At 50.9% G+C, this 26,046-nt stretch overlaps 1 protein-coding gene across 2 annotated transcripts; it reads right to left on the reverse strand.

The window, feature by feature from the left end:
• Positions 1-9,951: 9,951 nt before the first annotated feature.
• On the reverse strand, positions 9,952-25,511 carry PRRT1B (proline rich transmembrane protein 1B). 2 transcript variants are annotated; one of them, XM_055270674.1, is made up of 4 exons: positions 25,395-25,511; positions 15,074-15,546; positions 13,893-14,036; positions 9,952-11,709 (listed from the first exon to the last, which is right to left on the reverse strand). In XM_055270674.1, the coding sequence occupies exons 1-4, from the start codon at positions 25,417-25,419 to the stop codon at positions 11,560-11,562; spliced, it is 792 nt and encodes a 263-aa protein (XP_055126649.1). In that variant the 5' UTR covers positions 25,420-25,511; the 3' UTR covers positions 9,952-11,559. The 2 variants fall into 2 exon arrangements, with proteins under 2 accessions (XP_055126649.1, XP_055126648.1); XM_055270673.2 differs by having other exon boundaries at positions 10,105-11,709; positions 25,380-25,511.
• Between the last annotated feature and the right edge of the window lie 535 nt (positions 25,512-26,046).

Consider the following 26,046-nt stretch of genomic DNA (forward strand, 5'->3'; position numbering starts at 1 on the left):
GAAAAGGTCAGAGCAGAAGCAAGGAACGACTCATGTTTACATCAATCTTCACGGCAGGATTATTCACACTAGCCAAAAAGGGGAGAGGACCCAAGTGTCCATCAGCTGGTGAAAGGATTAACAAAATGAGGTATTTCCATGCAGTGGAACACTTTAGCAATCCAGAGGAATGAGCTGACACATGCTGCAACATGGATGAGCCTTGAAAACATGGATATGGCCGGGCACAGTGGCTCACGCCTGTAATCCCAGCACTTTGAGAGGCCGAGGCAGGCAGATCACTTGAGGTCAGGAGTTCGAGACCCGCCTGGCCAACATTGTGAAACCCTGTCTTTACTAAAAATACAAAAATTAGCTGGACGTGTTCGCTTGAACCTAGAAGGTGGAGGTTGCAGTGAGCCAAGATCGTGCCACTGCACAGAGCGAGACTCTGACTCAAAAAAAAAAAGAAACATGGAGGCCGGGTGCGGTGGCTCACGGCTGTAATCCCAGCACTTTGGGAGGCTGAGGTGTATGGATCACAAGGTCAAGAGATCAAGACCATCCTGGCCAACATGGTGAAACCCCATCTCTACTAAAAATACAAAAAACTAGCCGGGCATGGTGGCGGGTGCCTATAGTCCCAGCTACTTGGGAGGCTGAGGCAGGAGAATCACTCGAACCTGGGAGGTGGAGGTTGTACTTAGCCAAGATTGCACCACCGCACTCCAGCTGGCAACAGAGCAAGACCCCGTCTCAAAAAAAAAAAAAAGAAAAAGAAACATGGACATGAAGCCAGATGCAAAGGGTGTGTTATCATATGATTCCATTTATATGAAGTGTCCAGAAAAAGCAAATTTATAGATACAGAGAGCAGATTCATGGTTGTCTGGAAGTGGAAACAGAGACGGACTACGAAAAGGGCATGAGGGGCCGGGCGCGGTGGCTTACGCCTGTAACCTCAGCACTTTGGGAGCCCAAGGCAGGCGGATCACCTGAAGTCAGGAGTTTGAGACTAGCCTGGCCAATATGGTGAAACCCCATCTCTATTAAAAATACAAAAATTACATGGTGGCTCATGCCTGTAATCCCAGCACATTGGGAGGCTGAGGTGAGTGGATCACTTGAGGTCAGGAGTACTAGATCAGCCTGGCAAACAAAGGAAAACCCTGTCTCTACTAAAATACAAAAATCAGCTGGGTGTGGTGGCGGGCGCCTGTAGTCCTAGCTGCTCAGGAGGCTGAGGAAGGAGAATTGCTAGATCCCAGGAGGTGGAGGTTGCAGTATGCCGAGATCACACCACTGCAGTCCAGCTTGGGCGACAGAGCAAGACTCCCTCTCAGGAAAAAAAATATATATACAAAAATTAGCCCGGTGTGTGCCACACCGGGCTGTAATTCCAGCAATTCGGGAGGCTGACGCATAAGAATCGCTTAAACCTGGGAGGCGGAGGTTGCAGTGAGCCAAGATCGCGCCACTGCACTCCAGCCTGGGTGACAGAGCGAGACTCTGTCTCAAAAGGGGTACATGAACAATCTTTGGGGATGATGGAAACTTAAATATTGGATCACGGTGCTGGTTGCACAGTTCTGCAAATTTAAAATAACTGAATCATATACTTAAATGAGTAAATTTTATGATATGTAGATTATACTTCAATAAAGCTGTTGTTTTAAAAAGTTTTCCTAAACCAACTGGCCAGTTATGTCACCGCTTCTCATGTCCAAGTCCACCCTTCGTTACCTGCTCTGCAGTGAAGAGGTCTCTTGCAGCGAGCACATTAAGTTCTGTCAGTAGAGACGCTGGAGAGACACTGCTAGAGGAAGGCCCTGGCCTTTTGTCCTTGCTCTGGCTCAATGGCTGCTAGAGGCATGTGTGGAGACCTGCCCCTACCGCACACCTGTCACTTCGGCCCCAGTGGTGTTACGGTGGCCACCTTGCTGTGGCCCTCCAGGCATGGGTAATGCACACCTCACCCTTGTGCCACCCTGCTGGCCAGCAGGTTCCCAACGCCCCAACTCCCAACGCATGCCCACCCACCAGCCTCAGCCTACCTGCACCTCAAAGGGACTTGCCCAGCCCAGTGAGCCAGCTCTGGCCCCGGGGCCCAGTGAGCTGCACTCACACCTTCTCCGGTGACTTCTCAATCCCAGCCATGGGGATTGGGCCCTTCTAAGTTTTTTCTTCTTGGGTACTCACCTTCAGCCCTAGGGCATTCTTTAGCACTCACAGTTTCTCTTCTCTTCGGGTTATTCTTTATATTAATCTTTTCCTGTCCAAATTACTCTCTATGTCTCCTGATCAGTCCTTGGCTGGAAGCATCAAGCCTTGGATTCCAGAAGCCTCATGAACCTCCAGGCAGGATAATAAATAAGAAGAATACACCAAAGCACAGCATGATGAAGCTTTTGAAAACCAAAGAGACGGCCGGGCGCGGTGGCTCACGCTTGTAATCCCAGCACTTTGGGAGGCCAAGGCGGGCGGATCACGAGGTCAGGAGATTGAGACCACGGTGAAACCCCGTCTCTACTAAAAATACAAAAAATTAGCCGGGCGTGGTGGTGGGCGCCTGTAGTCCCAGCTACTCAGGAGGCTGAGGCAGGAGAATGGCGTGAACCCGGGAGGCAGAGCTTGAACTGAGCCAAGATCGCACCACTGCACTCCAGCCTGGGCGACAGAGCGAGACTCCGTCTCAAAAAAAAAAAAAAATAATGCAGGCAAAATCAAGATACTGTGAGATGAACAAAAACAGAAAACTCACCACTGGCAGACCCACACTAAGCAAAGACTCAACTGTCTCAGGCAGAAGGGAAATGATCCCAAATGGAAGATCACACTTGCAGGAGAGAATGAAAGAGCAACAAAAAGAGTAAACAGGTGGATAAATGAACACTGGCTATGTAGGACAGCCATGAAAATGTCTTGTCTGGGCACGGTGGCTCATGCCTGTAATCCAACACTGGGAGGCTGAGGCAGGTGGATTGCTTGAGCCCAGGAGTTCAAGACCAGCCTGGGCAAGCAACATGGCAAAACCCCATCTCTACAAAAACGACAAAAATTAGCCAGGTGTAGTGGTGAGTGCCAGTGGTCCCAGCTACCCGGGAGGCTGAGGTAGGTAGGAGGATCGCCCAAACCTGGGAATTCCAGGCTGCAGTGAGTTGTGATCGCCACCACTGCACTCCAGCCCAGGCAACAGAGTGAGACCCTGTCTCTAAATAAATAAATAAAAATTAAGTTACAAGTACAGAAAAGTTGAAAGTAATATTTTGGAAAAAGATATACTCTGCAAATATGGTCCACCAAAAAAAAAAAAAAACCCGAAGCATAGCTATATTAATAGAAAAAACAGACTTCAAGGCAAAAGGCATTGCTAGAGTTACAAAGGAAACACTTTGTAAAGATATAAATTACACCGAAAAGATTTGACAATTTCTAAAATTGTATACACCTCATTACATGGCCTCAAAATATGTAAAGCAAAAGCTGACAGTACTACAAGGAGAAATGGATAAATCTATGCTTCTAGTGGGAAGTGCTAACACACCTCTCCCAAACATTTGAGGAATAGAGAACATCGAATCTTGACCGGGCGGAGTGGCTCATGCCTGTAATCCCAGCACTTGGGGAGGCCAAGGCAGGTGAATCGCAAGGTCAGGAGTTCCAGACCAGCCTGGCCAGCATGGTGAAACCCCGTCCCTACTAAAAATACAGAAAGTTAGCTGGCTGTGGTGGCAGGCACCTGTAATCCCAGCTACTCGGGAGGCTGAGGCAGGAGAATCGCTTGAACCCAGGAGGTGGAGGTTGCAGTGAGCCAAGATGGCGCCACCGCACTCTAGCCCAGGAAACAGAGTGAGACTCCATCTCAAAAAAAAAAAAAAAAGAAAAGAAAAGAAAATGTCAGATCTTATACAACACTTCCAAAAACAAAAATGAGAAACATTTTCAACTCTTGTGATGAGACCAACATAACTATGATACCAAAACCATAACAAGAATGAAAATTACAGTCCAGTTTCACTCATGAACACAATGCAAAAATCCTAAACAAAATTTTAGCAAAGTGAAATACAGAAAGTATAATAATACATCCTCATCAAGATGAAGTTATTCCAGGAATGAAAAGCTATTTTAACATTTGAAAATTAATATGGTAACATAAGTTACCATATTAATGGATGAAATCTGATCATTTTCTCAGTATACATGAAAATAAAATTTAATATCCATGCATAATTTTTTAAAACTCTGCAAACTAGGAATAGAAGGGTACTTAACCTGAAAAAAAAAAATCTGTTTTTTTTCACAAGATGAAATGTTGAAAGCCTTAATTTTGAGACTGGGAAAATGACAAGGTTGCCTGCTGTCAGCACTCCTATTCGGCGTTATAATAGGGGTCCCAGCTAGTGCAATAAGGCAAGAAAAATACCCAAGGTGGTTAAGAATTGAAAAGGAAGACAACTCATTATATATATATAACATTATGTATATAGAAGACCCAACAGAATCTACAGATAAATTATCAGAATTAAGAAGGGAATTTGGGGCTGGGGACCGTGGTTCACACCTGTAATCCCAGCACTTTGGGAGGCTGAGGTGGGAGGATCACATGAGGTCAGGAGTTTGAGACCAGCCTGGCCAACATGGCGAAACCCTGTCTCTACTGAAAATACAAAAATTAGCCAGGTGTGGTGGAGCACACCTGTAATCCCAGCTACTCAGGAGGCTGAGGCAACTCCAGCCTGGGCAACAGATTGAGACTCCTCAAAAAAAAAAAAAAAAAAAGGTGATTTTGGGGCATGGTGGCTCATGCCTATAATCCCAACTGCTTGGGAGGCTGAGACAGGAGAATCCCTTGAGCCCAGGAGTTTGGGGCTGCAGTGAGGTACAATCACACCACAGTATTCCAACCTGGTTGACACCCTATCTTAAAAAAAAAACAAGCCTGGGCAACATAGGGAGACCCCATCTCTACAGAAAAATAAAAAAATAGCCAGGTGTGGTGGCGCACACCTGTGGTCCTAGCTACTCGGAAGGCTGAGGTGGGAGGATCACTTGAGCCAAGGAGGCTAAGAATGCAGTGAGCTGTGATCATACCACTGCACTCCAGCCTTAGTAATAGAGAAAGACAATGTGTTATATATATATATATATATAGCCCAATAATGAAGTGTGATAGTGGCAAAGAAATAGACAAACAGGGCGGGGCGCGGTGGCTCATGCCTGCAATCCCAGCACTTTGGGGAGGCTGAGGCAGGTGGATCGCGAGGTCAGGAGTTCAAGACCAGCCTGGCCAACATAGTGGAACCCCGTCACTACTAAAAATACAAAAAAATTAGCTGGGCATGGTGGCCCGTGCCTGTAGTCCCAGCTTACTCTGGAGGCTGAGGCAGGAGAATCTCTTGAACCCGGGAGGTGGAAGTTGCAGTGAGCTGAGATCAAGCCATTGCACTCCAGCCTGGGTGACAGAGTGAGACTTCGTCTCAAAAAAAAAAAAATAGAGCTCTGGAACAAATAGATCTGGTGGCAGATCTAAATGTGAAAATAAGCGATGAAGGCCGGGCGCGGTGGCTCACGCTTGTAATCCCAGCACTTTGGGAGGCCGAGGCGGGCGGATCACGAGGTCAGGAGATCGAGACCACGGTGAAACCCCGTCTCTACTAAAAATACAAAAAAATTAGCCGGGCGTGGTGGCGGGCGCCTGTAGTCCCAGCTACTCGGAGAGGCTGAGACAGGAGAATGGCGTGAACCCGGGAGGCAGAGCTTGCAGTGAGCCCAGATCAGGCCACTGCACTCCAGCCTGGGTGACAGAGCGAGACTCCGTCTCAAAAAAATAAAAAAAAATAAAATAAAAAAAAAGAAAAGAAGCGATGAGGCCAGGCACAGGCAGGCAACAGTTGCTCACGCCTGTAATCCTAGCACTTTGGGAGGCCGAGGTGGGCGGATCACTTGAGGTCAGAAGTTCAAGACCAGCCTGGCCAATATGGTGAAACCCCATCTCTACTAAAAATATGAAAATTAGCCAGGCCTGGTGGCAGGTGCCTATAATCCCAGCTACTTGGGAGGCTGAGGCAGGAGAATCGCAATAAAGCTTCTAGATCTAAAAGACATTATAAGAGCATCTTCATGTCCTATGAGTACAGAAATTTTACTAAGCCACAAAAGCCACTGAAATACCCCTACACACATACTGTTTACAAAGGAAAAGATAAGTTTGGCTACCTTAAAACTGAGAACTTTTCAGCTGGACATGGTGGTTCACGCCTGTAATTCCAACACTTTGAGAGGTCAAGGCGGGCAGATCACGAGGTCAAGAGATCAAGACCATCCTGGCCAACATGGTGAAACCCTGTCTCTACTAAAAATACAAAAATTAGGCCGGGCGCGGTGGCTCACGCTTGTACTAAAAAATACAAAAAATTAGCCGGGCGCGGTGGCGGGCGCCTGTAGTCCCAGCTACTCGGAGGCTGAGGCAGGAGAATGGCGTGAACCTGGGAGGCGGAGCTTGCAGTGAGCCGAGATTGCGCCACTGCACTCCAGCCCGGGCGACAGAGCGAGACTCTGTCTCAAAAAAACAAAAAAACAAAAAAAAAAAAATTAGCCCGGCATGGTGCAGGCACCTGTAATCCCAGCTACTCAGGAGGCTGAGGCAGGAGAATCGCTTGAGCCTGGAAGGTGGAGGTTGCAGTGAGCAGAGATTGCACCATTGCACTCCAGCCTGGGTGACAGTGCGAGACTCCATCTCAGAAAAAAAACAAAATTGAGAACTTTTCATCAGATGACACAATTAAGAATGAAAAGCAAGGGAGGCCGAGGCCAGAGAATCACTTGAACCCGGGAGGCGGAGGTTACAGTGAGCAGAGATCACGCCATTGCACTCCAACCTGGGCGACGAGAGCGAGACTCTGTCTCAAAAAAAAAAAAAAAAAAGTGAAAAGGGAAGCTACCAAGTGAGAAAGGATGTTTGCAATACTGTATCTAACATAGGACTCATCATCCCAAATACATACAGAACTGCTCTAAAACAAAGACAGTCAAACATAAAAATGGGCACAAAACTTGAACAGGCACCTTGTAAAAAGAGATATCCAAATAGCTGATAAACATGATAAAAGGCTAGGCCAGGTGCAGTGGCTCACACCTGTAATCCTAGCATTTTGGGACACCAAGACAGGAGGATTGTTTGAGGCCAGGAGTTCAAGACCAGCCTGGGCAACATAGACTCTGTCTCTATAAAAAAATTTAAAAATCAGCCAGATGTAGCAGTGCACACCTGTGGTTGCAGCTACTTGGGAGGCCAAAGCAGGAGGATTGCTTAGGCCCAGGAATTCCAGGTTACAGTGAGCTGTGAACATGCCGCTGCACTCCAGCCTGGGGTAATGGAGTGAGACCCTTGTCTGTATTTAAAAAAAAAAAAAACCATGATAAAAGCCTACGTTTTATTAGTCATCAGAGAGATGTAAATTAAAACCAAACTGAAATACTACTACACACATACCAGAAGAGGTAAAATGTAAAAGACTGACAAATCCCAGGGGCTGATGAGGACGGGGAGCTGCTGGAACTCTCATTCATTGCTGGTGGGAGTTCAAAATGATGCAACCACTTTGGAATATAGTTTGGCAGCATCTCGTTGACTTTTAATGTTAATATACTCACAACCTATGCTCAAAAAAACCTTTTTTCACCACTCAACCACCTCTGAATGATTCTAAGAAATATTTTCACATCTCTTAAATCAGGGTGCACTCTAATTTAATGGCAGTTTTTTCTCAGTTGCACTCAACATTTCAGATTTGCAGGAGCTACCTCTCCTTCGTGGCGCTTTAGAATAGTTTGCAGCTACATTATCTGCTAAATGTCTGTCTCCCATGTTGGACTGCTAGCTCCAGGAAAACAGACTCTTCCTTCTTCATGACTATGAATCCTAAAACTAGAATTTCTGAGTCAAAAGCCGTGCATATTTTTTGTTATTTTTTAAATTCACAATACATCCTATTTTAAAATTCAGCAATGCATTGCACAAACCCTCCTCATCACATTCTGTCCCCAAAGGCAGCCACTATCAGTAATTTGGAATAAATCCTTCAGACTGTATTCTTTGCATACATATGTCCATAGTTATATGCCCATGCATACATGACAGGAACATTATATATATATGTATATGCAAATCAATAGTGATAAGCAGTTAAAAGTGCAAAAATTTTAAATTCCTCTCACATACCTACTCTTTTTTTTTTTTTTTTGAGACATGCTCTTGCTCTGTCACCCAGGCTGGAATGCAGTGGCATGATCACAGCTCACTGCAGCCTCGACATCAGGCTCAAGCAATCCTCCCACTCTAGTCTCCCAAGTAGCTGAGACTACAGGCCCATGCCATAATACCTGCCTTTTTTTTTTTTTTTTCTGTAGAGATGATCTCGCCATGTTGCCCAGGCTGGTCTCAAACTCCTGGACTCAAGCACTCCTTCCACCTTGGCCTCCCAAAGTGCTAGGATTATAGGTGTGAGCCACCATGCCTGGTCCATACATACATTAGTAATAGATACCATCAGTCTCCTTTCCACAAAGATTATGGCAATACATATCCACTAGTAATAAATGTGAGAGTCAGCAGTCCCTCTGCAACTCTAGATATGTTCACTTTTCTAATTCTTTCACAATCCAGTGGGTAAAAATCATATCTCATGATTGAAATCTGCATGTTCCTAATATATAGGACTCAAATAAATCAATCTTTCCCTCTATGGTTTTCTAGATTTTAAGAGGCCTCCTGTTTCCATACTGCCCCAGCACCCTGAAGTTACAAACATATTTTCCTAAGCTTTATTATGATTAGAGCTTAATTTTATACTTAGCTCTTTAATCCATCTTGAATTTATTTTTGCATACAATATTAGAATAATTATTTTTTCCAACCAGATAGCAACTCTGCTTGTTAGGAACCTTCTTTTACTCACTCAATTAAAATGCCATTTTAAGCAAGTGCTAACTTTCCACATATACTTGTAATGTTTTCTAGATTTTCAATAATTTTTCACTGATTTAACTCTGTGGCAATGCCATGCCATTTTGATTATTATAGCTTTATGGTAAGTTTTAATATCTGGTGAAGAAAGTCCCCTCTCATTCAACTTAAAAAAAAAAAGATTAGCAATCTTTGCATATTTTTCCTTCCAACAATTTTAAAATAATTTTTGTTATTGATTTAAAGCTTGGTTTTCTTGCCAGAATTGTATTAAATCTATCTAAAATATCTATAAAAAAGAGATATTTGTATATTACATCTTCTACCAGGATATTTTGTTGTTTATTTTTGGTCTTTTGGTATTTTTTATTTTATTTTTTATGTATTCTGAAATGGAGTCTCACACAGTCAGCCAGGCTGAAGTGCAGTGGCACGATCTCAGCTTACTGCAACCCCTGCCTCCAAAGTTCAAGCGATTCCCCTGCCTCAGCCTCCCGAGTAGCTGGGATTACAGGTGTGCACCACCATGCTTGGCTCATTTTCATATTCTCAGTAGAGATGTTTCGTCATGTTGGTCAGGCTGGTCTCGAACTCCTGACCTCAGGTGATCTGCCTGCCTCAGCCTCCCAAAGTGCTGGGATTACAGGTATGAGCCACCATACCTGGCCTTTTGGTAGTTTTTTAAAATAATTTTCTTAATTTGGTTTCCAGATCTTTTGTTAAGTTATTCCTAAATTTTACTGTTGTTATCACTATTATAAGTTGAATTTTAAATTTTTCCAAGTGTACCTGGTTATTACTATTGCTTTTGTATATTTATTTTTTATCCAACCACTTTATTGAGTTATCTTACTAGTTCCATGTTTTTAATTGACTCTTGGATAGTCTAGCTAGGTAATAATTTTTTGTCTGTTCTAGTTTTCATACTACAAATTTCACTTTTTTATTTTTTGCATTAGCTGGAACTTCACAACAATGTCAAATAATAGAGACACCAGGGGGCATCCATGTCATGATCCTGGTTTTAATGCCTTTTAGTAGTTTTGATAATTTCCCACTTTGCTATTGGTTTGAGTACCAGCTTCAGCATCACTGGGAAGATGCAGAACCTCGGGCCCTGCTTACTGAACGAAAATCCACAGAGTCTCCAGGCTGCTCATGACTTAACTTCCTCATGCGTGCCTCTCCAGCTTTCTGGAGGAAGGACTGGGCTGGGCTGGGCCATTCTCCTGTTTCAGTCCCTGGTGCCAGGGTTGTAAGCAGCACACCGAGGCTGCTCTGAAACCAACTGATTTAGCTTGAGCTATGAATCTCGTGTGGCTCAGCTTGGGGTCGCCTTCCTCCTCTGTCTGCAATGGTTTTTTGTTTTTGAGGCAGAGTCTCACTCTGTCACCCAGGCTGGAGTGCAGTGGCACAATCTCAGCTCACTGCAACCTCTGCCTCCTGGATTCAAGCAATTCTCCTGCCTCGGCCTCCTGAGTAGCTAGGATTACAGGCGCCTGCCACCACGCTCAGCTAATTTTTGTGTTTTTAGTAGACAGGGCTTCGCCATGTTGGCCAGGTTGGTCTTGAACTCCTGACCTCAGATGATCCACCCACCTCGGCCTCCCAAATTGCTGGGATTACAGGTGTGAACCATCTCGCCTGGCCTCTGCAATGGTTTTGAATCTTGTTAAAATGCAGGTTTATTCTTGAGACCACAACTAATGGGACTGGGGTGCCAGGAATCTGATGCCAGAGTCATAGGTACAGTTCTACAGGCTGGCCGAGGGATCTTGGTGCAAGTGCTCCCCAGTCAGGGTGGTCCTCGTCAAATGAGGACCCAGCTGATCCTCTATCATTGGGTAGTTCTTGCCAGCACTGCCTCTATGCCAACAGTATCTCAGAGAGGAGTGGGTAGGGTGCGCTGGAGCCCAGCTGTGGACAGATGTTGCCATTGGCCCTGGAAGAGAGCCAGGAAGTGTCCCCAAAGTAGCAGTGTGAAGCTCTGCATGGGGTGTTGCTTCTGTTGATTGACCAGACACAGTGGCCCTGGTTTCTGGATGTAGGGTCAGCATGAGGGACCCTGTCTCCTGGGATGGGGAAGGGATAGGGGAACAACCAGCCGGAAGTCACCAGGCTCCAGTCTCCCGCAGGGAAAGGTAATACTGGCATCCTGATCACCTCAGCTGGGCTGGAGGTTGGGCGGGGGGCGGAGGTTGCAGTGTCCTTCCAGATGGCTCTGAAGACAGTGAAGGCTTTGGTCCCTACAATGGCCTCCCAAGAGCACAGATGAAGGCAAGAGGAGTCTCAGGATGGCCTTGAGAGGAGGCACCTAGGAAACGGGCGTCTGGTGGGCTCCTGTCCCACAGCTGGGGCCCAGCCGGGCTCTGGAGACACCTTGGATTAGGACACTCACTGAGGCTCCAGTGGGCCACCTGTGGAGGCTGAGGAAGCTGAGGCCCAGCCACAAGGCAGTTGAGTGTTGCCAAGCCTGCCCTCTTCTGGCCCCCAGATTCCCTCTGCAGGCAAGAGCTGGCCACCGGCAGGGATCTGAGTCCAAAGAAAGGGTCTGGCCCGGCCAGTTATCCCTGGATATCCCGGCATCCGGCATCCCCGCAGGAGCCACAGCCTCAGGGAAGGTAGAGTGCCACCACCACGTAGATGACCCAGCTGGTACACACGAAGACCCCGAAGAGCAGGCTGAAGAGCACCAGCGAGCGGGCCTTCCGCGAGGCCTCCTCGGCCTGGGCCAGATCACCCCTGCCCACGGCTGCGCGGGTCTGCAACGAGACAGGGCAGGAGGGGGCGGTGGGAGTGAACAGGGAGCCCCCACTCCCTCCCAGTGCGATTGCGGGCTAGGCCCAGTTCCACAAACTGAGAAACTGACACTCTGAAAAGATCAGGGACCTGCCAGGCCCACAGCTCGAAAGGGGGCAGGAGTGATGGCAGCGGCGGCCACCAGCCATCGGGGCGCTTGTCACGCTCAGCACTGACAGATGCCCTCAGCTTCAACCTCTACCATCCTCGCAGCAGCCTGAAGCTGACCCCACTTTGCAGAGTGGAAACAAAGGCTCAGAGAAGTTAAATGACCTATCCGGGGGCACAACACTAATGGTGGAGCCAGAATTCACGAGCAGGTAGCAGCCTCTCAAGTCCCACCTCCAAGTTGTCCTGAGAGCTGCCTTCTGCTTATGGCTGGGGGCTTGAATAGCAGAGTCAAGCCAGGGCTGAGTCCAGGTCAGCCTTGAGCATAGGACCCCAGAGGCTTGCCTGCTTTTGTTTTTTTCTTGAGACAGAGTCTTGCTCCGTCTCACAGGCCGGAGTGCAGTGGTGTGATCTCAGCTCACTGCAGCCTCTGCCTGCTGGGTTCAAGTGATTCTCCTGTCTCAGCCTCCTGAGTAGCTGGGACTAAGGTGCCCGCCTCCATGCCCGGCTGATTTTTGTATTTTTAGTAGAGACGGGGTTTCACCATATTGGTCAGGCTGATCTCGAACTCCTGACCTCAGGTGATCCACACACCTGGGCCTCCCAAAATGCTGGGATTACAGTTGTGAGCCACCACGCCCAGCCCTGCTTCTGTCTCTATTAGAGTGTCATCACATTGGCATCTTTGAATCCCAAGGGCCTAATAAATAGATGAATGGATAGAGGGATGGGTGGGGTGGGTGGATGGTTGGATGGATGGATGGATGGATGGATGGATGGATGGATGGATGGAGAGTAGAGAGATGATGGGTGGTAGGCGGGTGTATGGATGGATGAATAGAGGGATGGATGGATGGATGGATGGATGGGTAGGGATTGGTGGGTGGGTGAGTAAGCAGATGGATGAATAGTGGGGTGAGTGGATGGAAGATGGTAGATGGATAGTAGATGGATGATGGATGGATGATGGATGGATGGAGGCTAGAGAGATGGTGGATGGGCCAGGCACGGTGGTTCATGCCTGTAATCCCAGCACTTTGGGAGGCCGAGGTAGGTGGATCACCTGAGGTCAGGAATTTGAGACCAGCCTGGCCAACATGGCGAAACCCCATCTCTACTAAAAATACAAAAAATTAGCCAGGCATGGTGGTGGGCGCATGTAATCCCAGCTACTCGGGAGGCTGAGGCAGGAGAATCGCTTGAACCTGGAGGGTGGAGGTTGCAGTGAGCTGAGATCATGCCATTGCACTCCAGCCTGGCAACAGAGCAAGACTGTATCAAAAAAAAGAAAAGAAAAAAAAGAGAGAGAGAGGGTGGATGGGTGGGTGGATGGATAAACGGGTGGGTGAATAGATGCGTAGCTAGAGAGATGGAGTGGATGGATAGATGAAATGAGCATAGGAATGAATGAGCAGATTGTACCCCCTTTAAAACACAAGCCTTGGCTGGGTGCGGTGGCTCACGCCTGTAATCCCAGCACTTTGGGAGGCCGAGACGGGCGGATCACGAGGTCAGGAGATCGAGACCATCTTGGCTAACACGGTGAAACCCCGTTTCTACTAAAAATACAAAATATTAGCCGGGTGTGGTGGCGGGCGCCTGTAGTCCCAGCTACACAGGAGGCTGAGGCAGGAGAATGGCGTGAACCCGGGAGGCGGAGCTTGCAGTGAGCTGATATCGCACCACTGCACTCCAACCTGGGGGAAGAGAGCGAGACTCCGTCTCAAAAAAACAAAAAACAAAAAAAACACAAGCCTCCACTAGAATGGGCAGCACATTGGGCTTTATCAGTCATTCACACCTTTACCGTGAATTGTTTTGGCCAAACATTCCACAGCACATTTTGAGTAGTTGGGGGCAGAGACAGGAGGGGCAAGGACCCCACAAACAACTGGGCTCTGACTTCCCAATTCCCACCCCCCTCCAGAGAGAGAGACACCAGAGACCGTGTTGCTGGAAGAGGGGCTCTGTGGACCCAGTGGGGCACCAGTGACTGCGTGCTAGGAAAGGCTGTGCCCAGGGCCACCCCCGCACCTACCTCGTGGGAGTAGACGATGGCGATGAGGCCGGTGAGCAGACAGCAGAAGAGGGTCACCAGCACTGACTCCATCATGTAGTCCTTTGGCAGGGGCCTGTGCTCGACCGTGGCAGGGCCTGGCATGCCAGCCATCGGGCCATTGTACTGTGGGGGCAGAGCCACAGTGGTGAGGGAGCTGGCCCAGCCTCTGGACAACAGAGTGAGTGAGAAGCCCAGCCAGGCCATGCAAGTTCTCTCACTCAGTCCCCCAAGTCCCCACCCATTGAGGCTGCAGTTCACGGAGGGGTTGGGTCAGGGTGCCCTTCTGCCCTCTCCCTCTTGCACCCCTGGCCACTCAGCCCTGCTGAGCCCTCAGTCCTGCCCTCTACCATTGGCTCAGTCCAGGCTCCAGCCTCTGTGAGACCTCTATCGTCCTCACTGGGCTCGCCACCCCTCCCTGGGGGACCTCCAATCTTTCCCCCACAGGCAGCCCAGGGTTTTTGTTTGTTTTTATTTTTATTTTTATTTTGGAGGCAGAAGCTTGCTCTGTCACTCAGCCCGGAGTGCAATGGTGTGATCTCAGCTCACTGCAGCCTCAACCTCCCTGGCTCAAGCAATCCTCCTGCCTAGCCTCAAGAATAGCTGGGGCTACAGGCGCGCACCACCATGCCCGGCTAATCTTTTTACGTTTAGTAGAGATGAGGGCTCACTATGTTGCCTAGGCTGGTCTGGAACTCCTAAGCCCAAGCCATCTGCCTGTCTTGGCCTCCCGAAGTGCTGGGATTACAGGTATGAGGCACCGTGCCGGGAGTGTTTTGTTTTTAAAGAAAATCTAATCAAGTCACCTCCTGCCCAAAGTTTCTGGGGTCCCTCACCACAGGTCCCACCATCCTCCCCTCCCTACCAAGCCAAACAAGCCTCCACCATCCCCAGGTGGCCCAGTCTCGGCCCCTCCACGCCTGTGCGGTGCCTTCTGTCCAGGGTGCCCGTCGTTCTCTTTGCCTTAGCCCTCCTATTCATCCTCCAAAACCCCGCTCAAATGCCTCCACCTCCAGGGAGCCTCCCGGACTCGCCCGCCCCCAGGCCAAGGTGGCGCTTCCTCCTCTGCAAGGACAGAAGTGACCTCTCGGCCTCCGCACGGGCGCCCCCGACCACGCGCAGACAGCACGGAAGGGAGCGCGCCCAGGGCGGCGGCCACTCACCACGGGGAAGGGGAAGGCGGCCCCGGCGGGCGGCGAGAAGAGCGCGGGCGGCGTGGGCGCGGCCGGGTAGAGCTGGGCGGGCGGCGGAAAGAGTGCAGACGGCGCGGGCTGCAGAACCACAGGCACCTGCGGGAAAGGCGGGTACAGCAGCGGCGCGGCCTTGGGGTCCGGCGGCGCGTAGGGCGGGGGCTCCCCAACGAAGCCGATGTGTGGGGCGCCGCCGGCCACCGCCTTGGAAACCGGCCCGGCCTCGCCCGCCGCCTGGGCCGGGGCGTCCTCTAGGGCGGGCTCACTGCCCCCCGAGGCCCCGTCCTGGCTGGGCGCCCCGTCCTCGTCCAGGGTCCGCGGGCGGCGCGGGAGCTGCGGGAGCGCGGGCTGCACGGGCATCTGGGGATCCTCGGGGGTGGAGGGCTTCGCGGGGCTCCGGGGGTCCTCGGGGGTGACGGGGCTGCCGCCGCCTTTCGTGTTGGACCCTAGAAGGAAATGGCAGCCGTCGTGAGCAAGAGGCCGCCGGGCTAGGTGGGACGTTGCTGGTCGCGAAGTTCCCACGAACCAAGCTCCCAGCCCTCTGCAGCTGGGCCTCATAGGATCTTGACGCAAAGGGACTAGAAAACAGGCCCAGAGGGGCTACCTGCCTTGGTGGAGTCACACAGACTGAGCCACCCATCTAGGTGAGAACCCAGGCTGCCGACTCCGCCCCTCCATGCGCTGCCCCACCCCCTTTCCTTGGCAGATGGCCTCTATTGGGAGGTAGTTTCGGCCCTAACTAAGGCCTTTATGCAAAGTTAATTGGACCAGAAAAGGAGAATCAACCCAGGGAAGCCCCTGATTGGCTATCTTGAGATACACCTCCAATGAAGGGGGAGCCTACCTGAGGAGATGAGCTGAACCAATTAGATTCTTGGCTTGGAGTTGTAGGGGAGGGGTGAGGTGCCCAAGAGCTGCCAAACTGTAGCTAGAGTAACATGGTGAAGCCAGGAGGTCACTAAGGGCCATATGCACACTGAGGCACCGAGAGAATGGACACCAGAACATACAGGGCCCAGCAGCTTGAAGCCAGGGCTCAGAGCCTCATGGCTGCCCAGCTGCCTTGCTCCCGACCCAGGCCCTGGCCTTCAGCACCCAAAGATAGGTCCTGGTAGTGCCTGGTCAGGTCCCAACAAATTCTTAAGGTCCTCTGCACCTCCTGAGAGCATCCCGACCAGCTGAGCACCAGAGGGCCTCAGGCAAGGGTACAAGGAAGGCCCTGGAAGAGAATCGCAGAGTGGGCTCCCCTGACCTAGGTGGGCATTCAGGCCTCACAGCAGAAGTGGGCAGCCCAGAGCCGGGGGTCTGGCTTTGGAGGTCCATTTCCTAAGTGTCCTTAAGGGTTATAGAAGGCAGAGGGATGAGTGAAACAGACATCACACAGACATCTCAGTGGGGGTGGGTGAACCCTTCCTGAAGTCCCCCACGGGTGGAGGCAGGAATCCTTGCCAGAGCAATCCCAATGGCAGGGAATGCTGAGCCCCTGGGCGCGTCCTGCCTCAACCCCCTCCCAGCAGCCAGGGGCTCACTCATGGCCCCCGCACCCCATACACTTGCCATGCTGTTTATACCTCCACACCTTTACCTGTGATGTTCCCTCTGTTTATCCACCCCTTGGATCTGGGCTTGACCATGTGACTTGCTTTGCACAATGGGACATTTTGTAAGCAGAAGTTTTAAAAACTTTTCTCTCCAGGTTAACAGGGGCTGGGGCTGGGGAGTTAGTGTTTCATGGGTGTCGAGTTTCTGTTTGGGAAGATTGAAAAGCGTTCCAGAGATGGATGGTGGTGATGCCTGCACAACAATGTGAGTGTTCTTAATGCCACTGAATCGCACACTTAGAAGTGGTTCAAATGGTAAATTGTATGTTATACGTATTTAGCACCATTTTTTAAAAGCCTGTCTCTCCAGCTGATGATAACTGAAAAGTCTAGTCAAAATACAAAAAGGAACCATCTGAGGTCACTGAAAGACAAACAAAGGCAGGCAGGTTGTGGAGTGGAGTCAAAACTTAGAGAATGGCCAGGTGCCGTGGCTCACGCCTATAATCCCAGCACTTTGGGAGGCTGAGGCAGGTGGATCGTCTGAGCTCAGGAGTTTGAGACCACCCAGGGCAACATGATGAAACCCCGTCTCTGCTAAAAATACAAAAAAAAAAAAAAAATTAACCAGGTGTGGTGGCGCATGCATCTAGTCCCAGCTACTTGGGAGGCCGAGGCAGGGGAATTGCTCAAGCCCCAGAGGTGGAGGTTGCAGTGAGCCGAGATGGCACCACTGCACTACAGCTTGGGCTACAGAGTGAGACTCTGTCTCAAAAAAGAAAAAAAAAAAAAAAAAAAAAAATCCTTAGAGAAATGAGCCAGGCACGGTGGCTCATGCCTGGGAGGCCAAGGTAAGCAGATCAATTGAGGTCAGGAGTTTGAGACCAGCCTGGCCAATATGGGGGAACCCCATCTCTCTATTAAAAATACAAAAAAATTAGCTGGGCGTGGTGGCAGGTGCCTGTAATCTCAGCTATTCAGGAGGCTGAGGCAAGAGAATTGCTTGAACCTAGGAGGCAGAGGTTGCAGTAAGCCGAGATTGCGCCACTGCACTCCAGCCTGGGCAACAGTGAGACTGCATCTCAAAAAACAAAACAAAACAAAACAAAAAACTTAGAGAAATGGACTTTGAGGGGGTGAGTTTCCTGCTTTTCCCCTCTCATTGCCCTTGCAGCTCAGAGCACCAGCGCCGGACCCGCACTGGAGCAGCAGAACAGGAGACTAGAAGTCCAGTAGAAACCCTGGCATTCGGACCAGACGGACCACGAAAGGAAAGGGCTCCCCACTCTCTGCAGAGTGGGAAGATGGAGGCAGACCTAGAAGAGACAGAGCTGGAGAAAGGGGGTCCCTGATTACGTGGGTGACCTGGGGTGACCACCATACCACTGTCTGCCCAGGACTTTCTCGGATTTACTGCTGAGAGTCTCACATCCTGGGAAACTCCTTAGTCCCAAACAAACTGGGATGGTTGGACTCCCAAGAATGAATTCACACAAGTCTTGGGCTCCCCCTGAACTGCATGTGCAGGAGACAAACCCAGACCAGCCTAACAAAAACTCTGAAAACTGACCCAAGTTTGGAAATGCCACTCATAGAAGATGAAACAGAATTTCTGACCTGAAACTGAGCAGGCTGACTGCCTCCTGAAACCAAACAAACCCGCCTTCTCCGGGGAATTGTAACAGGACTAAGAATCTACACAACATACTATTCACAATGTCCAGGACACAATCCAAGATCGTTCGCCATACAGTGGCCAATGCTCAAAGGAAAAGACGCTCAGCAGATGCCAACCCTGAGAGGACCCGATACTGGAATTTTCAGAAAAAGCAGCCATTACAACTGTGCTCCATGAGGTCAAGGTAAACATGCTTGGCCAGACGCTGTGGCCTCCTCACAGGAGGGTGCAGTGAGCTGTGATTGAAACACTGCACTCTAGCCTGGGCTACAGAGTGAGACCTTGTCCTCCCCAAAAGGGAGAAGTGGCATGTGACAAACTTTCCATGCCTCCATTTCCTCATCTGTAAAGTGAAGATAAATCACAATAATAATCATTTTTAGAGAGGCGAACATGGCTGGGTGCGGTGGCTCATGCCTGTAATCCCAGCACTTTGGGAGGCCGAGGTGGGTGGGTCACTTGAGGTCAGGAGTTCCAGACCAGCCTGGCCAACACAGTGACATCTCGTCTCTACTAAAAATACAAAAATTAGTCAGGTGTGGTGGCGGGTTTCACTCGTGTCCGTGTGAAGAGACCACCAAACAAGCTTTCTGTGAGCAATAAAGCTTTTTAATCACCTGGGTGCAGGCGGGCTGAGTCCAAAAAGAGAGTCAGCAAAGGGAGATAAGTGTGGGGCCGTTTTATAGGATTTGCATAGGTAAAGCAAAATTACAGTCAAAGGGGGTTGTTCTCTGGCAGGCAGGGGTGGGGGTCACAAGGTGCTCAGTGGGGGAGCTTTTGAGCCAGGAAAAGGAATTTCACAAGGTAATGTCATCAGTTAAGGCAGGAACAGGCCATTTTCACTTTTTTGTGGTGGAATATCATCAGTTAAGGCAGGAACCGGCTATCTGGTTATGTACGTGCAGGTCACAGGGGATATGATGGCTTAGCTTTGTCTCAGAGGGCTGACATTCCTGTCTTCTTATATTAATTAAAAAAAGAAAACAGGCCAGGCGCAGTGGCTCAAGCCTGTAATCCCAGCACTTTGGGAGGCCGAGGCGGGCGGATCACGAGGTCAGGAGATCGAGACCATCCTGGCTAACACGGTGAAACCCTGTCTCTACTAAAAATACAAAAAATTAGCCGAGCGTGTTGGCGGGCGCCTGTAGTCCCAGCTACTCGGGAGGCTGAGGCAGGAGAATGGCGTGAACCCGGGAGGTGGAGCTTGCAGTGAGCCGAGACCGCGCCACTGCACTCCAGCCTGGGCGAGCCTGGGCGACAGAGCGAGACTCTGTCTCAAAAGAAAAAAAGAAAACAAAATAATGTTGAAGTGTTGGGGCGGCGAAAATTTTTTGGGGGTGGTATGAAGAGATAATGGGCGATGTTTCTCAGGGCTGCTTCAAGCGAGATTAGGGGCGGCGTGGGAACCTAGAGTGGGAGAGATTAAGCTGAAGGAAGATTTTGTGGTAAGAGGCGATATTGTGCGGTTGTTAGAAGGAGCATTTGTCGTATAGAATGATTGGTGATGGCCTGGATGCAGTTTTGTAGAAATTGAAAAACTAAACGCAGGCCGGGCGCAGTGGCTCACGCCTGTAATCCCAGCACTTTGGGAGGCCGAGGCGGGCGGATCACGAAGTCAGGAGATCACGACCATCCTGGCTAACATGGTGTAACCCTGTCACTACTAAAAATATAAAAAATTAGCCGGGCGTGGTGGCGGGCGCCTGTAGTCCCAGCTACTCAGGAGGCTGAGGCAGGAGAATGGCATGAACCTGGGAGGGGGAGCTTGCAGTGAGCTGAGATCGCACCACTGCACTCCACCCTGGGAAACAGAGCGAGACTCCGTCTCAAAAAAAAAAAAAAAAAAAAAACACAACTAAACGGAAGACACAACGTCCGAATAAGAGAAGGAGAAAAACAGGTATTAAAGGACTAAGAATTGGGAGGACCCAGGACATCCAATGAGAGAGTGCCCAAGGAGGTTCAGCATAGCCCTGCCAGAAAAGATTAGAGAGTGAGTTGAGCATAGTTTGTGATTTTGAGGGCCTCTAAAAGTATTAAAGCAGTGGCAGCTGCTGCACGCAGACATGAGGGATAGGCTAAAACAGTAAGGTCAAGTTGTTTGGACAGAAAGGCTACAGGGCGCAGTCCCGACTCTTGTATAAGAATTCTGACTGCACTAACCATGCCTAGGAAGGAAAGGAGTTGTTGTTTTGTAGAAGGGATTGGGGTTTGGGAGATTAGCCGGACACGATCAGCAGGAAGAGCACATGTGTTTTCATGAGAATTTTGCCGAGATAGGTAACAGATAAGGAAGAAATTTGGGCTTGACTGAAGTAATGGGGGCTGTCTGTGAAGCCTTATGGCAGTACAGCCCAGGTAATTTGCTAAGCCTGATGGGTGTCAGGGTCAGTCCAAGTGAAAGCGAAGAGAGGCTGGGATGAAGGGTGCAAATGAATAGTAAAGAAAGCATGTTTGAGATCCAGAACAGAATAATGGGTTGTGGAGGGAGGTATTGAGGATAGGAGAGTATATGGGTTTGGCATCACGGGGTGGATAGGCAAAACAATTTGACTGATAAGTTGCAGATCCTGAACTAGCCTGTAAGGCTTGCCTGGTTTTTGGACAGGTAAAATGGGGGAATTGTAGGGGGAGTTTATAGGCTTTAGAAGCCCATGCTGTAACAGGCGAGTGATCACAGGCTTTAATCCTTTTAAAGCGTGCTGTGGGATGGGATATTGGCATTGAGCAGGTAAGGGTGATTAAGTTTTAATAGGATGGTAAAGGGTGCATGATATACTTGTGGATTAAGGTGGGGAGATACAAGAGGGAGACGCAAAGGAGGCTTTGGGTTGGGAAGAAGGGCAGCAATGAGATGTGGTTGTAGTCCAGGAATAGTCAGGGAAGCAGATAATTTAGTTGAAATGCAGATAATTTGGTTAAAATGTCTCGGCCTAATAAGGGAACTGGGCACGTGGGGATAACTAAAAAAGAGTGCATAAAAGAATGTTGTCCAAGTTGGCACCAGAGTTGGGGAGTTTTAAGAGGTTTAGAAGCCTGGCCGTCAATACCTACAACAGTTATGGAGGCAAGGGAAACAGGCCCTTGAAAAGAAGGTAATGTGGAGTGGGTAGCCTTCGTATTGATTAAGAAGGGGACGGACTTACCCTCCACTGTGAGAGTTACCCAAAGCTCAGCATCCGTGATGGTCTAGGGGGCTTCTGAGGCGATTGGGCAGCGTCAGTCTTCAGCCACTAAGCCGAGAAGATGTGGGAAGGAGTCAGTGAGAGAGCCTTGGGCCAGAGTTCCAGGGGCTCTGGGAGTGGCTGCCAGGTGAGTTGAACAGTCCAATTTTCAGTGGGGTCCCGCACAGATGGGACATGGCTTAGGAGGAATCCCGGGCTGGGGGCATGCCTTGGCCCAGTGGCCAGATTTCCAACACTTGTAGCAAGCTCCTGGGGGAAGAGGTTCTAGAGGAATGCCTGGCAGCTGCGGTTCAGGCGTTTGAAGTTCTTGTGTGTGCTGGAGATGTGGCTGGGGTTTATCTCACAGTGGAGGCAAGGAATTGCAACTCAGAAATACATTGCTACTTGGCTGCCTCTACTCTATTATTGTACACCTTGAAGGCAAGGCTAATTAAGTCCTGTTGTGGGATTTGAGGGCCGGAATTTAATTTTTGGGGGTTTATTTAATGTCGGGAGCAGATTGGGTAATAAAATGTATATTGAGAATAAGACGGCCTTTTGACCTTTTAGGGTCTAGGGCTGTAAAGCTTCTCAGGGTTGCTGCCAAATAGCCATTAACTGGGCTGAGTTTTTCATATTTGATGAAAAAGAGCCTAAACGCTAACTGATTTGGGAGAGGTCGGATAAAGAAAAAGGAGCATTAACCTTGACTATGCCTTTAGCTTCAGCCACCTTTTTAAGAGGGAATTGCTGGGCAGGTGGGGGAGGGCTAGTTGCGGAATGAAACTATAAGCCGGACCAGGTGTGAGGAGGGGAGGTGATAAAAGGATTATAGGGTGGGGGAATGGAGGCTGAGGAAGAATTTGGACCTGGCTCAGCCTGGCGCGGAGCAGCCTGGGGAGGAGGGGAGAGGTCAGATGGGTCTGTAGAAAAGGAAGATTCAAAGGACTCAGCGATGCTTGGGGTTGGGACTGAGGGGACAGGCAGGAGGGAAAGAAGGAAGATTTGGGACAAGTTGCATTGGGAACAGAGACTAGGGAGGGACCGATGTGTAAAGAATGCCTGGACGTCAGGGACCTCAGACCAGTTGCCCATTTTACGACAAGAATTATCTAGATCTTGTAGGATGGAAAAATCGAAAGTGCCATTTTCTGGCTATTTGGAACAATTGTCGAGTTTGTATTGGGGTCAAGCGGTGTTGCAGAAGAAAATAAGACACTTAGATTTTAGGTCAGGTGAGAGTTAAAAAGGTTTTAAGTTCTTGAGAACACAGGCCAAGGGAGAAGAGGGAGGAATAGAGGGTGGAAGGTTGCCCATAGGGAAGGAGGCAAGTTTAAAGAGAAGGGTAGAGACATGGAGAGAAGGGGTATGGGATGCTTGCCCCCCAGGAAAGTGGAGAAGGGGTGGGGGGTGCTTGCCCCCCAGGAAAGTGGAGAGAAGAGAGGGTAGAGACACGGAGAGAATGGGTTGAGTGAGCAGCCCTGGCTGCAATGTGGGTGAGCAGCCAAAGCAGGCATCCCCACAATTGACTTGCCACCAAGGGAATGTGGGTGAATGACCAAGGCAGGCATCCCCGTGGAGATCAGATACCAATGGATTGTGGGTGAATAATCAGGCAGGCATCCCTGCAATGATTAAACACCAAGGGAAGACTGTCTTCCCGAGTCCGTGGGTTTTGGGTGCCAGAGTTTTGGGTCCACGGATAAAACGCATCTCCTTTGTCTCTACCAGAAAAGGAAAGGAACTGAAATTAAGAGAAGGGAGAGATTGAAGTGTGGTGCCAAGATTGAAAGGAGAACGAGGTTGAGGGATAGTGAGAGAAGTTGGAGAAGAGAGTAAAGAGAGGCTGCTTACTCTTAAAATTGGTGAGATGTTTCTTGGGCTGGTTGGTCTGAGGACTCGAGAGGTCGTAGGTGGATCTTTCTCACGGAGCAAAGAGCAGGAGGACAGGGGATTGATCTCCCAAGGGAGGTCCCCCGATCCGAGTCACGGCGCCAAATTTCACTCGCGTCCGTGTGAAGAGACCACCAAACAGGCTTTGTGTGAGCAATAAAGCTCTTTAATCACCTGGGGCAGACGGGCCGAGTCCGAAAAGAGTCGGCGAAGGGAGATAGGGGTGGGGCCGTTTATAGGATTTGCGTAGGTAAAGGAAAATTACAGTCAAAGGGGGTTGTTCTCTGGCGGGCAGGGGTGGGGGTGGGGGGTCACAAGGTGCTCAGTGAGGGAGCTTTTGAGCCAGGATGAGCCAGGAAAAGGAATTTCACAAGGTAACGTCATCAGTTAAGGCAGGAACAGGCCATTTTCACTTCTTTTGTGGTGGAATGTCATCAGTTAAGGCAGGAACCGGCCATCTGGATGTGTAGGTGCAGGTCACAGGGGATATGATGGCTTAGCTTGGGCTCAGAGGCCTGACATTGGGCGCCTGTAATCCTAGCTACTTGGGAGGGAGAATCCCTTGAACCTGGGAGAAGGAGGCTGCAGTGAGCCGAGATTGTGCCACTGCACTCCAGCCTGGGCAATAGAGCGAGACTCAGTCTCAAAAAAAAGAAAAAAAAATAGACGAACATGAGGCCAGGCTCTGCTCTGAGAGGTTTTCCTTCCGTAACCCGGGTCATCTCCGGCGCGCTTTTGTTTTTGTGCTCCCCATTTTACTAATGAGGGAACCGAGGCTCCCAGCAGGAAACGTGGGTCTCAGCGAGTCAGCTCTCCACTCTAAACAGGTCTCTCCAGGATGCTGTCCCTGCCCCAGCTATCATAACAAAAACCGCAGTTTCCCTGGATCCCGCCAGGGCAAATACCTGGCCCGATGGCGCGGAGATAGGGCCCCAGAGTAAATAAATCTGCTGGCGGCGCTGCCTGGCGGGGGCCTCGGGTGGGTTCTCAGGTTCTCAGGCTCTTGACACAGGAGCCTCCGCCAGGCATTCCAGCTGGGAAGGGGGGTCCGGGCTCCCCGCGGGGCAAGTGCTTGAAGGTCTGGGGAGAGTCCTGGAGGGCGGGGCGAGGGGGGAGGGGTCAGTGCTCCAGCATCTCCCGGAGCTGCTTGCAGATGGGACTGGGTGCCCCCCATCCCCTGGCTCTCGAGATCAGCCACGCTGGGGGATGCGGGGGCGGGGAGTGCGCGAGACTCTGCAGGGGTCCCACTGCCACCGCACCACTGCCTCCTGCCAGCCAGAGACTCCCCAGGGCAAGGACGAGGTCTGGGTTCCCTGCCCCCCGCCCCTTCCAGCGCCTGGCGCCTCGGGGTGGGCGACGTCGAGTTGGTCGCAGCCTTGGCCGGATCCCACCCGCGTCCGCGCCTGTCTCCAGCTCTGCCCCCACCCCACCTCTCTCGGTCCCTGTCTCCAGCTCTCCATCCCCGAACTAGCCCGTGGGGTCTCTTCCTGGGTCGTGCTCCCCACTGCAGGCTCTGTCTCCACCCCGCCCTGGCCAGGGTCGCCCCGTCCCCTGCTGCAAGGACTTCAGCCTGGCCGGGGCGGTGAGCGGAGCCGCCAGAGGCGGGACACGGGGCGGGAGGGGGCAAAATGCGCAGAGAATGAACCGCCGCGGCCCCCTCCCTGGCTTGCCCGCAGGGGCACCCCCAGAGCTCCCGAACTTTCCACAGCAGCTTCCTGGCCCTCCCCACCCTGGCTCCAGATGGGGTGTCCTGGGCCGGGCATTCTCCCCCATCTTGCTGACACAGGCCTCCGGGGCACCACAGCCCCTGGCCTGTGCCGGCCCCACCGATCCCTGACCCTCCAGAACGTGGCCCGCAGATATCTACCCCCTAAACCCCCTCCAGCACCGGCCCCACGAGCACCTGCCCCTCCAGTAGCCGCCCCTCTGGTATCTACCCCTTACACCCCCTCCAGCACCCGCTCCGCCAGCACCTGCACCGCCAGTACCTGTCCCGCCAGCACCTGCCCCTCCGCCACCTGCCCCTCCAGCTCCTGCCTCCATGGTCCGAGCCGCGGCGGCTGCAAGGGCCGCGCGGCTCCCTGGCCTGGCGCCTCCCGTCGGGCCGGCTCGGCTTGCGCCGCGGGCTCGGGTTTCCTGGTGCCTGCCGCGCGGCCGGTTAATAATTGACCGCCTTGTTTGCCCACGGCTGGGTCAACAGTCGCTCCCTGGCGCCCTGTGCTCGGCCGGACCTGCCTCCCTGCCTGCCTGGGTAGAACGGGCTTGGCGGAGACTCCGCGGCGCTGTGCAGGGCTGGAGTGGTTGGGGTAGGAGGGGAGCCAGCCAGGCCGGACTAGAGAAGGCAGGGTGGCACACGAGAGTGCCCGCAAGGCCAGCGGGTCAGCATGAGACAAAGAGGAGTGGTGGGGAGCTGGGCAACTGGACACCACAGCTGGACGGATGTGACCTGCACAGCCGAGAGTCATGGTGTCTGTAGCTTTCTTTTAATTTTCCAGCAAGAGAAGCCAGAAACGTAGATTTTTATGTGAAATCTCTCTTTTCTGTTTTTGTTTTGTTTTAAGGCAGAGTCTCCCTCTTTTGCCCAGGCTGGAGTTCAGTGGCGCCATCTCAGCTCACTGGAACCTCCGCCTCCTGAGTTCAAGCGATTCTCCTGCCTCAGCCTCCTGAGTA

This window comes from Symphalangus syndactylus, chromosome 3 (assembly GCF_028878055.3).
Source record: "Symphalangus syndactylus isolate Jambi chromosome 3, NHGRI_mSymSyn1-v2.1_pri, whole genome shotgun sequence".
NCBI lineage: Eukaryota > Metazoa > Chordata > Mammalia > Primates > Hylobatidae > Symphalangus > Symphalangus syndactylus.